A 13,993-nucleotide genomic window follows, 5' to 3' on the forward strand; every position below is an offset into this window, starting at 1 on the left:
GTGTTACCTTTTCCCATTGTTTGGCAGGTCATCAAGTATGTCATCAGATCGTGGTTCTGTTTGTCCACAAATTTCGCCAGCAGCACACCCGTTGAGAATATTCGGTAGTCCAACAGCGACCGGACAGTATAACATGAATTGGCAGAAGAACGACCAGACATATCAGACGCTTGATCTAAACGTCAGCCGCCGCTAGGGGCAGCTAGTTGATGACTCACTTGTCAGCGATACGCGGGGAGTCATCTTATGTTTTAAAAAAAGTTGAACTCCTTCACTTGGTGCAGTTGAAGCCAAAACATCCTATTCTTTCATTGACCGCCACGACGTTGTCTCGTTCATTGTTTTGTAAGCTCCTCGAACGCTCGAGTCACGGTTGTTCGTCCGGACCCCGAAGATCCCCAGCAATGGCTACCAACAGTGCACGAGCACAACCAAGTAAGTCCCAACCGATCAACGGGCCAGACTAGACCCTCAGGTACCAAGAGTGAAGATCTGGCTAACATATATTCCTCACTGGGTTAGTTTCCTCGACCGACCTGCAACAGGATGGCACATCCACAAAGGCCGCCATTCAACCACCCGCCCCAGCCAAGGTGAAAACCGAGAAGGAGCTCGAAAGGGAACGCAAGAAGGCAGAAAAGCAAGCTGCCTTCGAGAAAAAGAAGGCTGCCCAGGCTGAGGCGGCCACCGCTGCGAAAACGACCAAGGTGAAGGAGAACCAGAAAAAGACCGAGGTCGAAGTCTTACCTCCGTTCGTTGAGGACACTCCACATGGGGAGAGGAAACGGCTTAAGCCGTTCGATGACCCTCACTATTCCTCGTATCACCCTGTTGCTGTTGAGTCGGCTTGGTATGCTTGGTGGGAGAAGGAGGGATTCTTCAAGCCACAATTCACTCCAGAAGGCAAGGTCAAGCCTGAGGGCTCCTTCGTCATCGTCTTGCCTCCCCCAAACGTCACGGGAGCCTTGCAGTAAGTCTCCCTACTCATGTAATTTCAGAAATCTCAACATGAAGAGTAACTGACAATGGAACAGCATGGGTCATCCCTTGGGCAACTCGCTGCAAGACCTACTAATCCGCTACAATCGACAAAAGGGAAAGACCACATTGTGGCTACCCGGTTGTGACCATGCTGGTAAGATTCTCGCTGACGTATATTTGGTCAATTCAATTCGATCATGATCTGATGACTCCCAAGGCATTGCGACACAGAGCGTTGTGGAGAAGGCACTTTGGAAGAGGAAACAACAGACCAGGCATGATCTCGGCAGAACAAAATTCGTTGAGCTCGTCCAGGATTGGAAAGAAGAGTACCACCAAAAGATCAACAAGGTCTTTAGAAAACTGGGAAGCAGTCTCGATTGGAGCAGAGAGGCATTTACAATGGTGAGGATTCCAAGGTCGCGCCATGGCTAACAAAATTAATGCTAAACTCCCAATAGAACGACCACTTTTCAGCAGCTGTCACTGAGGTTTTCGTCAGATTCCATGAAGAGGGCATCATCTATCGAGATAACCGTATAGTCAATTGGGATTCCACATTGACAACTGCTCTCAGTAATATTGAGGTGGATAACGAGGAACTGTCAGGGCGCACGCTTCTTGACGTACCAGGGTACGACAAAAAGATCGAGTTTGGAATCCTTCTTCATTTTAAATATCCGATTGAGAATTCCCAGGAGACTCTTGAGGTTGCAACAACGCGTCCCGAGACCATTCTAGGTGACAGCGGCATTGCCGTGCACCCGCATGATCCTCGATACTCACATCTAGTGGGCAAATTTGCTGTTCATCCCTTCATCGAGGGTCGCAGGCTTCCAATCGTGGCGGACACATATGTCGACCGTGAGTTCGGTACGGGTGCCGTCAAGTTGACGCCAGCACACGATCCCAACGATTTTAAGCTGGGTGTAACCCACAATCTTGCGTTTATCAACATCTTTACAGATGACGGATTGATCAACGAGAATGGTGGCCCATACCAAAGCCAGAAACGATTTGACGTCCGGTACCGCATCCAGGAAGATCTGAAGAAACTTGGCCTCTACGTGGACAAGATGGACAACCCCATGACTGTACCACGCTCAGAGAGGACCAGGGATGTCGTCGAGCCTATGATGAAGCCACAGTGGTGGGTGAAGATGGCTGATCTCGCAGAACCAGCCGTAAGGCCCCCATGCTGTAGAATGATCTTTGTGCTGTGTCTCATTTGCTCATACTTGTCTCATAGTCTAAAGCAGTCCAAAACGGCCAGATCAAGATCAGGCCCGAGTCAGCGGAAAAGAAATACCTTGCCTGGATGGCTAACATCAACGACTGGTGCATCTCAAGACAGTTGTGGTGGGGACATCAGTGCCCTGTGTATCGTATTCGTTTTGAAGGAGAAGATGGCCAGGATTCCAACGATAGATGGTTTGCAGGACGGAACTATCAAGAAGGTCTGCCAGGCATATTGCATTGCCCGCTCCGGTGGCCCCGTGCTGATTAGAATTACAGCCTTCGACAAAGCCAAGAAGGCCTGGCCGGACAAAAAGTTTGAACTGGTTAGTTGAAACCTTGGTCCCATTCCTCGGCCTTCACAAGTCAGAGTTGCCAGAGAGCATGTTTCCTGGTGAATGTTTTCATATCTTTTTTCGCCAGTAACATCTAGGAGACTTACTTATGAGATAAATAGATTCGGGATGAGGATGTCCTTGATACATGGTTCAGCGCTGGTCTCTGGCCTTTCGCGACTCTTGGCTGGCCTAAAGACACACCCGATATGTCTCGTCTATTCCCCACTAGTGTCCTAGAGACCGGATGGGACATCATGTAAGTTCACGTTGTCACACGAACATGCTATTTGAAGCAAATTTTGGACAAGCACTTTGTCGTGTCTATGAGCACATATTAGAAAATTTGATTTAGAAAGTAAATGCTGACTTGGAGCCTGTAGTCCCTTCTGGGTCGCTCGTATGATCTTCCTCGGTATAAAGCTCACTGTAAGTACAATTTCGGCACAGATGATACGACTTGTACCGAAGAAGCAGCATCGTGGCGAATGCCCTCTTCTCCTCACGACGAGAAATATTGACCCAATGAGCAGGGAAAAGTACCATTTACCGAGGTGTTCTGTCATTCCCTAAGTAAGTTTGCAACCTCCCTCGGCCGGGCTCACACTGGGCTAACCGTTGCACAGTCCGTGACTCCGATGGGCGAAAAATGAGCAAATCACTCGGCAATGTCATTGATCCTTTGGACGTCATTAGCGGCGTCGAGCTCCAGGCTTTGCATGACAAGCTACTTAGCGGCAACCTCGCCGCCTCGGAAGTAAAGAAGGCTACCGCGTACCAGAAAAGTGCATTCCCGCAGGGCATTCCGGAATGCGGATCAGACGCTCTTCGCTTCGGTCTCATCGCCTGTTGTACGACCGGTGGCGACCTGAATGTCGATGTCAAGGTCATCCACGTTTACAGGCGCTTCTGCAACAAGATCTGGAACGCGTGCAAGTATGTCGTCGGCAAGCTGGAGACAGTCAAGGAGTTTGTTCCCGCGAAGCAGCCGGCCCGTAGGGGAAATGAGTCGCTAGCAGAGCTCTGGATTCTCGGGAAGATGAACCATGCTACTAAGGCAATTAGTGAGGCACTCGAGCAGAGAGATTTCATGAAGAGTGCCAACCTTGTGTACTCCTTCTGGTATTTCCAGCTGTACGTGTTGCCGCCCCAAACTCAGGCAGATTTAGCGTTGACTAACTACTGTTCCACATCTAGGTGCGATGTCTTCATCGAGAACTCCAAGGCTTTGATCCAGGATGGGTCTGACGCTCAGATAAATTCTGCGCTCCAGACACTCTACACGGTTCTTGAAAGAGCTCTCGTGCTGTCTCATCCATTCCTTCCGTTCATTACGGAAGAACTTTGGCAGAGGTTGCGCAGACGGCCGGGTGATGAAACACCAAGTATTATGGTGGCTAAGTATCCTGAATGGGATCAGCAGTTCGAGAACCCAGAGGCTGAGGCTGCTTACGACGTTGTTCTGGGCGCCTCAAAAGGCATTCGATCCCTGGTCGCCGAGTACTCATCCAAGGACGAGGCGAAGATTTTCATTCAGGCCCACGACGCAGCGTCGCACAGAACCGTGTCCGAACAGAAGTCATCCATCCGTTCTCTCAGCGGCAAGAGAGCCATGGAAATTGAGGTCCTCTCGTTGAATCACGCTCGCCCTGCCGGCTGCGTTGCCTTTGGCGTATCCAGCGCCGTTTCCGTTTTCATTTTGGTCAAAGACCGACTCAACTTGGATGAGGAGATCTCGAAGGCGAGGAAGAAGCTGGAGAAGACCCGTGCCGCGGCCCAGAGGCAGCAGAAGCTCCTTCAAGATCCGGTGTACCTCAGGAAGGTGGCCCTAGCAACGAAGAATGGCGACGAGAGGAGGCTGGCTGATCTAGAGAGCGAGGCGAATGGCCTCGAAACAACCATTGAGCAGTTTAAGCAGCTGAAGTTGGAGTAAGAAAGAGTCAATCCCGTAGACAGTTCAGTGAGAAAAGCAAATTTATAGAAAGTATTTCGAATATCTGTTGGACTTGTATCGTGTTCTTTCCTAATAAACGTCAGGGCTTGTGTTTGTGTAAAAAGAGGCAAACCCATCGCGCTGAACCTGGTTGAATGTTTTGTATCAAAGAGAAATGCGAGGATTTTGGTCTAAATTGCGCACATGATATCAATAAATGGAAGTAGGGAAAGGCTTGCACATGACAGAAACATTTCTCGCTGGTCTCTTCATATCAATAATAGGTGAACTTTCGGATTATGTGTCTGTATCTGAAAGTCCAAGCTTGTGCGGTGCGTAATGCTTTGGTTTGAGCTTGGAGTCGACTAAATTGCAGTGTACAACTCATGATTGATATTTCATTAGAACCTCGGCTATCTATTTCATGTAGTTTGGTCTTACAGTAGACTGGCTGACCAAGTTGTGCGCCGAACTCTAACTTACAACGTGGCGATATCAGCGGCATGTTTGACCTTGACCTGCATGATGTCCATCCATTCCTAGAAGTGGCCATCAGCATAAGATTGTCAGAGAGAAAGAAGAAGAGGTCGAGGGAAGCATAATTACCTGAGTTTCTTCCAAGTTTCCGGATGCAAGGCTCCCATGAAGGCGAGGGAGCTCTAGCTTACACTAGCACAGAGCTTCAGACTTGCGTATGGTTCGCTCACTAACGTCAAGCGATGGAGAAGGATGGGATAGTTGGTAAATAAAATGTACTCGTCCCCTGTGATATGATAAAGTGAAGTCCTGAGTGTGCGCTGCTGAAGATGATAAGTTGGTGACGGAAGATTTAGGTGGACGGCGACTGGAAGCTGATGCAAAAGTCAACATTGAAGCTGGCCAAACCGGACTGAGTCTGGACCTTCCCATCCTGGGGTCTGGTGAATTCCTGTAGCTGGCACGGGTGGGCGGCTCGGCACGCAGTGGCTTGGACCCACCGGACCAGACCAAACTGGGTCGAATACGGGGTACATATGTTCTCCGTACAGAGAGTCTGGCTACTCCAGCACTCTGCTCATCAAGATTCAAGAACAGACTTGGCCAGACCCAACATCACCACCCGCTCGAAGGCCTCTCTTTTCCAACATGAGAGGCCCAAAACAACCATCTTGGAGTGGCTGACCAGGAGTGTGGCTTTGGCATAATGCCTCCAATCACCGTCGTCATCAAAACTAGGCATGTCTCGACTCTGCATATGCACTTGTCAGGAAGAAGGCTGTGGCAATGCAAAATGAGGCTCGGCGGGATACAGCGCCATACCCCTCACTTTCAGCTAGACTGGCTTCGGGAACCCAGATACCAGTCGACAAGGAGTCCAAGCCTCGAGGGAATAAGACCATGTGGCCGAGTCGTGGTCCAGCAAGGCGACAAATCTTTCTTCTGGAACGGAACTTGACACAACTCAATTAATCCGCTTGCCAAGAAAGTTACCAGACGGCCTTTCGCATTGGATATTAACGTGGTTGCATATCCAAGCCTCGTTTCCTATTTTCAGGGCGTTGCGTACGCCCGTTAGTGAGACTTTTTCCATTTCGATTCTTGTTTCCGCCCTAAATTGCTGGGCGTTTGTCCAAGTCGGTCATCCGTCCACTCACCATCCGGGGTACATGTAGACAACATGTCTTGCGTATGGGAACATTTCGACGCGTACAAGCTATGGCAGAAAGACTTGGAAGAATATCTCAAGAAGATCTTTCCAGGGCAAAAGGACGAAATTAAGGTCGAGGTCCGTCCGCCTGTGTCCCTTGAACCCGCCCAGCAATAAGAGGCACAGACTAATTGTCTGCACACAGAAGCGACCCAAAAACCTCTACAGAATGACAATTCCCCGGAACCTCACTGCAGTTGGTGATTTTCATTTCATTGCTTCTAATTTTTTTTTTTTAATTAAAGTACCTGCCTTGGCCTAACTGATCGCGTACTGTACTAGGCTGAACGCCAGCATATTAAACAGCATATTTGCTACGAGGCTGATGAGGGTGACTAGATGACCGAATGGCTTGGGATGTATGGCGGTGCTATTAAAAACAGTTTATTTAATGCACTGTACGTTGGGGTCAACGGCGCAGCGTCGCGACATTGAACATCGTGGGAACTGAAGGTGGGTTTGGTTAGATGAGTACGGTGTGCCTGGCCAATGTGCGGTTTGTGCGTGTGACAAGGCATTCTCTTTAGGTAGTATTCGTAGTAAAGTAGCAAATTGGAACAGAGATTGATATGCTCATTTTCTGAACTCTTCCTACTCAGCGATTCCGATCTGCATTTGTCGCACAGGGGCGAAGACCTGACTGCGCCTCCTCGGGTAGTGAACGAGGCATGGGCTCTGGCGTCGTGCAGCTGACCTGCTTTGCTTCATGTCAAGGAGGCGACGTGAACATCCTTCACACGTTCACAGCTCCCTTGGCTGTACAGATTCATTGATCTAACTGCTCTGATATATAACCCTGAGATCTCCCCTCCGTAGATTTAGCTGGCTTTTCCCTTAGTAACAATTCACAAGACTGTTCCTCACATTCCTCCCCATACTATCCCGGCCGCAGCGCAAGGCATTTCTGTGAGATTCCTACCTCTTTTCCACGCGGCCGGCTCGGTCGCAAGAGGATGCAGTGAAGAGGCGAAATTGCCCTAGATTTGAGCTATCTAGTCTCGTTTTACTACCCGGTTTAATTTAATTTTCCTGGCTAGGGACGCTATTCCTGGAATAGAATACGTTGAGATCTCCCACTGCAGCCATGGCCGCCATGAGTATGTCCAGCGACCGGTTCGCCAGATCGTGCGAGCAGGCTAGCTCCTATCCGCAAAATGAGCTACTTACACGAACATTCGAATATGCTTTGAAGGCATATCGCGCAAGGCTTGTCAAGGACGCGGATACGATATTCCACAGGGAAAGGCGCAATATGTTCATTTGGGACTTGGTTGATGACGCCAAAGGTATGGGCCAAATCAGGATCTTGAGTTTTTTTTATCGAGGTTTTCTTCCATTGTACAACCGAGTATCTAATAAAGTACCAGAATTCTCCCTCAGCCCGAAACTCTCATCGGCAGAGGATTTGAAAAGACATGTTGCCGAGCAGCCAAAAGATCCCCGCTGCAGATTCGTGTAAGTCTCTCAGGAATGCAAAAAAGAGGATTAACTCTGACCAAGAATCTCAGGTTTTTACAGACATCGACTTCTCGAGGTCCATTGTGCTGCTCAGCTGAACAATTGACCTATTTACTTTCGTACCACCAAGTGATGCCATCATTCCTTGACTTTTGTTTCGAGTTCAAGCACAGAGAAGATCCGATTTCCACAACTCTATATCGCCAGGAAGACTATATTGGAAAGCGACATCTCACACAAGAGTTGACGCATCTAGGCCGTTCTGGAACTCGGATACAGCATGCCTTCAACATACTCGGGTTTGATGAGTCAGTGGCATCTGACGGATATACCTGGCCGTTGCGACACATTACGGTATATCATTCGTTTGACCTGAAACTTGGCAAGGCATTTTGGATCATCGTAAAAGGCAACAAAGTGATGAGAGAGCGCATTACTTCATCGTCTTCAAAGTCTTTGCAAGCCGACCTTGAGGCAACCAACACACCGACTGGAGATTTCGTGGCCTCTCTCAGAACTCACTTGCTGATTCTGGAGTGGTGTTCAAATCTCTGGAGCGAGTATATCGATAGTCTGGAGTTCCAGTCGAAGAAGCCATCTGCCATGGTAACGCAAAGCCCTGTTGATGAGCTTGCCAAGGACATCCCTACAATGTTGGCTCGTGAGCGGCGCTCAACTATGGACAACAAGGTCGGGAATTCCAGACGGGACTCAAATCTGTCGCAGCTAGCGAGCCGTATTACTTCAGCGATGCCTCGCTTCACTAGGAACTGGAGCAGCTTCTCAGGGAGGACATCTGAACTTGACTGCAGCGGCCAGAGTCCCATCACGGCCCACGGACAGCCGGCATCACCGACAAAGGTACGGAATGTCAGTTTGGAAGACATTTTTACATTTGACGAGCTACAAAACGTTCATGCACTGTGCTCTGAAGTTGACAAGGGGTGCATGGTGATAGAACAGAATAAGAGGGTGTTGGTTCAGATCCGGAAGAAATACACGGCCCTGGCGGAGTCTAGGGACTTGAAATCCGTCTTGGACATTGCATCGTGCGAAGCAGACATGATGGCCTTTTTGCAAGAGGTCGAAAGACTGGAAGGGGATCTAGACAATTACCAAGCACGTCTGAGAGCACTGCTTCGAAAACTAGAGACGGACGAGGCCCTGGTGAGTTTTCACTAGTTCTTACTGCGTGTCTTTGAAGAGACAGGCAGGTGGCGCCACATTTGCTCTGATAAAATGTGTTACTCACCAACTTTTGCTTTGGCAGTTCACCGGAGTGCTCCAATACCAGAGCATGCAAACGGGGGAATACTTCTCCAAGTCTGCGCAAACGTCGGCAAACAAGATGGAGGAATGGACCATCAAGATGCACGATATTGCTGCGAGAACGGAGCAAGAGACGGTAGCTATGAGCATCATCACTTTCTTTACCCTAGTCTTCCTGCCTGGTACCTTTGTTGCAGTAAGATACGGCGTACCACTCGCAATGGCCGCTGCGAAGCCGGTTCTAACCCAGTCCCAGACATTCTTTAGCAGCGGCATCGTCAAGTTCGACGGCAGTAAGGGCGATGACCTGGGGGACTGGAACACGCAGGTGCCTGCGCTGAAGCTGTTTCTCGTCATGTCGCTGCCGTTGATGTTCATCACGCTGGCTGCGTGGGCGCTGCTGCGGTCTTATGCGGGCAGAAAACATAGGGTGAGGTCTGGCTTGGCAGATATACCGGCTGTGGAGAAACGTGGGGATTGTATCGGGGGATCAGTCGCGGTAAAGTAAGCTTTTGGAGGTTGTGTGTGATTGCAAACAAGCCAGTTAGTTCTTGGAGCGGGTTTCTTTTTGTTTCATGAGGAATTTTGTATACTATGGAAGTGCCAGATTAGAGCAAGCGGGAAACTACGGTCTTTTTGTATTAGTAGAGCATATCAAGCAATGTCAGTTCGCTTCAAGAGTTGTTGTAAGTCGGTCCTTATCGGCGGGAACTATTTATTGATATTGATTAGTAGCACTTGAACTGAAGCGGCTTCATCGTTTGAACCCCGCAGCTGACACTGAAAACCATCCTCAAGACAAGTATCCAATAAGCTGGTGTCCAATGTATGTGGAGCCTCCTAGTTGGTGGATGGGCCAAACAATTGCCCGTGCGCTCTTCATGCTCTTTTTGTTTTGTCAAATCCGTATTACTGACGCTTTACTCCGTAGTCTGGAAAGGGTAGAAGAACATGCTCAAATTTAAGCATCTGGTGCCGCGGCCCGCATAATTAAAGTAATTGATTTGATCCACTTCCGTCAACGGGCCGGGCCGGTCGGTCACCGATACCCAGTACTTAAGTATGGGTCAACGAGCGACTGGTGCTTTCCGCTGAGTCTTGGCATATTGCAATCTGGCAGATGATATGGAGTACGGAGTAGTTGACGCAAGGTTGATTCCCCTGCCGAGCTTTGACAAGGTCTCTGCTGGTTCAAATAGGACCGTGGCAGTGCCATACATAGGGCTGTCAGTGCGCCCTGGATGCCGCCAAGGCGGATAGATGAGTATGACTGGACGACATTTGGAGGCCACCCGTTTGCAGCCAGCCTTGTTTCCCGTCAACTGGTCATTGAATGTCTCAGCTTACCTTACTTCACTCTAGTAGTTGCCAAACAGTCAAGCCGGCACCGTCACATTACATTGGTGTGGACCATTACTAGTTACTGGTCAGCTAGTCCACCAGGCAGCTCTTCACCTCGAGTTATTAAAACTCCATCCTCTTCACTTCACCTCCCTTGGTTGGTTGCCCGCAATCAGTTTGCGGTCAGAGTCCGGCGGCTCCGCCTAACTTAGACCAGCGGGTGAAGTTCTTCAAGGTTCCCGACAGGCCGCCGTCAGTTGAACCAAATAACCCCTCTCTTATCATTCGCGACCGGCCTTGCCTTCAGCTTGCCTGTCCCGTCCTATCCACTCCTCACCAATCCTGTCAAGTCAAGGTTCACTCTTAAACCAACTCCCGCACATAACCATAACCGGAATCCCTTACCTGGGCCAAAAAACGACCCGCCGTCTTATTCTCTCTCCACCATCCCTGCAAATGGTGCCAACCGCTGTAGACAGTCAACTGTACAAGACACCTCCCAGAGCCTGCGTATTGTGCCAATGTCCGGCGCTGCGCAGCAACAGCAACAGCCCGGCTCAGCCTCTGGCGGGGATGGGCCAAACCGCAATGCCACTCGACCCACGAACAGACGGGCAATAGATGATTTCGTCGATTTCGTCGAGGATACAAAGAAAAAGTGCGTGGGCAGAAACGGGCTCCGGGAGAGAGAGCCCTATATCCCACTTGACGCCCTCGAGGAGTATTGGCATCCCACAAGCATCAGGGCTCTTTGCAGATCCCTTCATCTCAGTATTCCGTGCGAAGTTGACGCTATCAAGTCGCGGCTTTTGCGTACATTCTCACTTTTGGTCCATGTCGACATGGTGTCACACCTCGACGTCTTCGTCAAATGGAAAATATCTGATGCTCATTTCCCGCTCGGCGAAGACAGTTTACCACCCGTACTAAAACAGCCGCGGTACAAAGACCTTGTAGAGGTAATTCTCATATATCAGTGGCTCTTTTTCCCCCTGGTATTAAAGCCAACAGAGCTCTCGGGAATTCACCTACCAGAGCGACTCATCTTGCCCTTTGATTCCGAAGAAACAATTTATCAGAGCAACTCTTCCAATATCACAAAGACGGTTACCCGGTCATCTTCAAGTCCTGAGATCCAGGTCAGTTTAAAACCATACTTCGTCGCATACTCCTTCTTGCCTCATTTCCCACCAGCTGGCTAACCGCAGGAATATAGAGAGAGGTGTACGTTATCAAGTCTTACTCGAGTAGTCTTGCGAACCGGTATGCGAACGAACGATTGGCCCTAACAGCTATCCAAGATCTTCGAAATCCACACATAATCAGCTACCATGGTTCGTTTGTGCAGAGTGGCACTAACAACCTTGTGTTGGGGTATGTTGATGGTGGCAACTTGGCTGAGTACTTTGAGAATACGCCGAGGCCAGCCACACGACATGATGCCTGGTTGTTCTGGAAGAGTATGACCGGAGTTTGGAAGGGGCTCGTCGGCCTTCACAGGTTGGCTCCCAGCGGCGATGCCAAAAACGAGGCTAGCGAGATTCACTGGGGGTAAGATGCACCTACAATTTCCAACTGGGAAGCTTGCCAACCCTCTTCCGCCACATGGCAATATTGAACATGGAACTGACCACGTTACACGCTTCGGCAGGGTACACGAAGACCTCAAGCCTGACAACATTCTCATTTCCAGGAATGGTGTCACTTCAAACTCACCATATGAGTTTATCCCTATCATCTCTGACTTTGGGCACAGTTGTGTCAGAATCGCATCGCGAGATGGAGTGGACCCGGAGAAGAGGCTCGTTCCTGACCGGCATGGGAACCAAGAGTTTGGTAAGACTCCTGTCTCCATTCATCAACAAAAGTATATGTACCATTTTAGAAGATTCTAACGACGTTATCAGCGGCGCCTGAAGCAAGCCACCATGCAAGCCACCTACGTCGGGGTCATTCCACGATCGACGCGAGCGTAGACGTCTGGTCGATGGGATGTATCCTGAGCGTCGCTGCTGCTTGGGTTGTAATGGGCGACTATGGCATCGAATCATACGATGCTATGAGAAGTAAAGAATTCAAAAGCATCGCTAGCTTTGAAGACCAAGCCTATCGCGGATGTTTTCACAATGGGACTGATCCTTTGGACGCGGTCGCCAAGACGCACCGGCAAGTAAGCGAAACCGGCGACGAATTCACTCAACAAGTTGTCAACCTCGTAGGTCGATTCTGTATTGTGGGAGATCCAAAAGCTCGTCAGCCAGCCCATAAGATGTATGAGTTACTTTGCAACAGCTTGGGCAGGGAATATCCTCCAACTCCCAGGATAACCACGCCTTTGAAAGTCAGAACACCGGATTTTTCCCATACTCATCGTCGTGGGATATCACAAGAGAGTGGAGTTTCTAGCAGGAGTGATAATTACATGCTCCTCGGCTCCCCGATCTCTTCCGGGCCGTTCTCACCCAACCTCCAAACTCCTCCATCTGCCGGCACGTCCGTCGTTCCAGTATCCAACGGCCACATCGTGGAGAGCCCGACCGACTTCATGGGCAGAAGTAGCCAGATCTTGCTACCAAGTTCTCCGTCCTTGCTCGAACCTCGACATTCAGGCCAGTCCCTAGCAGTGCCAGAAACACGGTTGCGTAGCACCGAACCCTCGCCTCAGAGAGATGCATTTCTGACGATTGACGAGTGCCACGAATGGGTTGACGCAAAGAAGTCAAAGCGTTATGTTGACAACACAGTGGACAGGGCCATTCAGCGTCTGCAAAAGCAATTAAAAGGTCGGGAGCACATCTTTCTCATTGAGGACTCCCCGTCCATGCGATCATACAGGAAGGAGCTGCTTGATGTGTTCCTAACTTTATCTTATATGGCCAAGCCAATGGATCCGAATCGCATTGAACTCATATTTGCGTCACAGCCATCAATCGTGCACAAACCATTTCCTCTGCCTTCAGTACTCGACAGCCTCAAAAACAGACCTTTGCGGGAGGCATTCAAAAATTGCCAATTCGACCTAGTGGACGGCTTCATGGAGCAGAGTCTAGGGCAAGTCGTCGATAAGATCATAAGGGAGAAGCTCGTCTTGAGGCCGAATGGCAGCCTTGCCCCTCCAGTTAGCCTTTTCGTCTTCACTGACGGTCGCTGGGGTAAAAACGGAGACTTACCATGTGGCGTAGAAATGCCTATTCAGAAGTTGATGAACTCTACTAGGAGATACGGCGGTGGTCGCACTCAAATGATGGTGCAATTTGTTCGTTTTGGCGACGACGAGAATGGTATGCAGTATCTGGATTATTTGGACAAATTCGGTAAGAAAGACAAGTGGTAAGTTATATCACCACCGCACTGAACCCCTCCTTGAGCTGTGCTCTTATGTTGCAGAGCCATTTACTAATTACCAGTTCAGGGACATAGTCGACCACAAACCCATCAGTGGCAACATATTCACACTATTTACCGGGAGCATTACCACCAGGGGTGACGACGAGGGCGAATCTGGTTCGTCTTCAAGACAAACATGAGGGCTTACGACATCAGATTACTTGGCTTGCCATTTACTTTAGACCCTGTTGTGCTGAATGCACGAGTTGCTTGCACAGTATTACTAACTCAGAAAAGCGACCGTCTAAACCTCGAGAATGCTGTCGCATTCATTTCTTTACTGAACTGTTACTCTATGGGGAACCATAAATTGTATTTGTAAGAGACACACCCTTATGGCATTTTCGCTTAGACTAATATAGTAGT

The 13,993-nt window shown here is 49.5% G+C and overlaps 4 protein-coding genes across 4 annotated transcripts; all 4 read left to right on the plus strand.

Moving 5' to 3' along the window:
* Nucleotides 1-404: 404 nt before the first annotated feature.
* Nucleotides 405-4,485, plus strand: VFPPC_16400 (valyl-tRNA synthetase, mitochondrial precursor; the record flags this gene model as incomplete). Its single annotated transcript, XM_022429017.1, has 12 exons — nt 405-435; nt 523-970; nt 1,035-1,135; nt 1,199-1,386; nt 1,443-2,165; nt 2,231-2,438; nt 2,497-2,543; nt 2,675-2,811; nt 2,936-2,981; nt 3,086-3,125; nt 3,179-3,686; nt 3,750-4,485. The coding sequence occupies 12 exons, from the start codon at nt 405-407 to the stop codon at nt 4,483-4,485; spliced, it is 3,213 nt and encodes a 1,070-aa protein (XP_022284198.1).
* A 1,183-nt stretch (nt 4,486-5,668) lies between these two features.
* Nucleotides 5,669-5,920, plus strand: VFPPC_16399 (hypothetical protein; the record flags this gene model as incomplete). The annotated part of the gene is made up of 1 exon (XM_018294152.2): nt 5,669-5,920. The coding sequence occupies one exon, from the start codon at nt 5,669-5,671 to the stop codon at nt 5,918-5,920; it is 252 nt and encodes an 83-aa protein (XP_018140503.2).
* A 1,336-nt stretch (nt 5,921-7,256) lies between these two features.
* Nucleotides 7,257-9,407, plus strand: VFPPC_08845 (hypothetical protein; the record flags this gene model as incomplete). Its single annotated transcript, XM_018287481.1, has 4 exons — nt 7,257-7,458; nt 7,540-7,627; nt 7,681-8,797; nt 8,901-9,407. The coding sequence occupies 4 exons, from the start codon at nt 7,257-7,259 to the stop codon at nt 9,405-9,407; spliced, it is 1,914 nt and encodes a 637-aa protein (XP_018140502.1).
* A 1,354-nt stretch (nt 9,408-10,761) lies between these two features.
* On the plus strand, nt 10,762-13,767 carry VFPPC_08844 (kinase domain-containing protein; the record flags this gene model as incomplete). The annotated part of the gene is made up of 5 exons (XM_018287480.1): nt 10,762-11,379; nt 11,457-11,791; nt 11,892-12,076; nt 12,148-13,570; nt 13,653-13,767. The coding sequence occupies 5 exons, from the start codon at nt 10,762-10,764 to the stop codon at nt 13,765-13,767; spliced, it is 2,676 nt and encodes an 891-aa protein (XP_018140501.1).
* Nucleotides 13,768-13,993: the final 226 nt, after the last annotated feature.

This window comes from Pochonia chlamydosporia, chromosome 6, assembly GCF_001653235.2.
Source record: "Pochonia chlamydosporia 170 chromosome 6, whole genome shotgun sequence".
NCBI classification, from domain to species: Eukaryota; Fungi; Ascomycota; class Sordariomycetes; order Hypocreales; family Clavicipitaceae; genus Pochonia; species Pochonia chlamydosporia.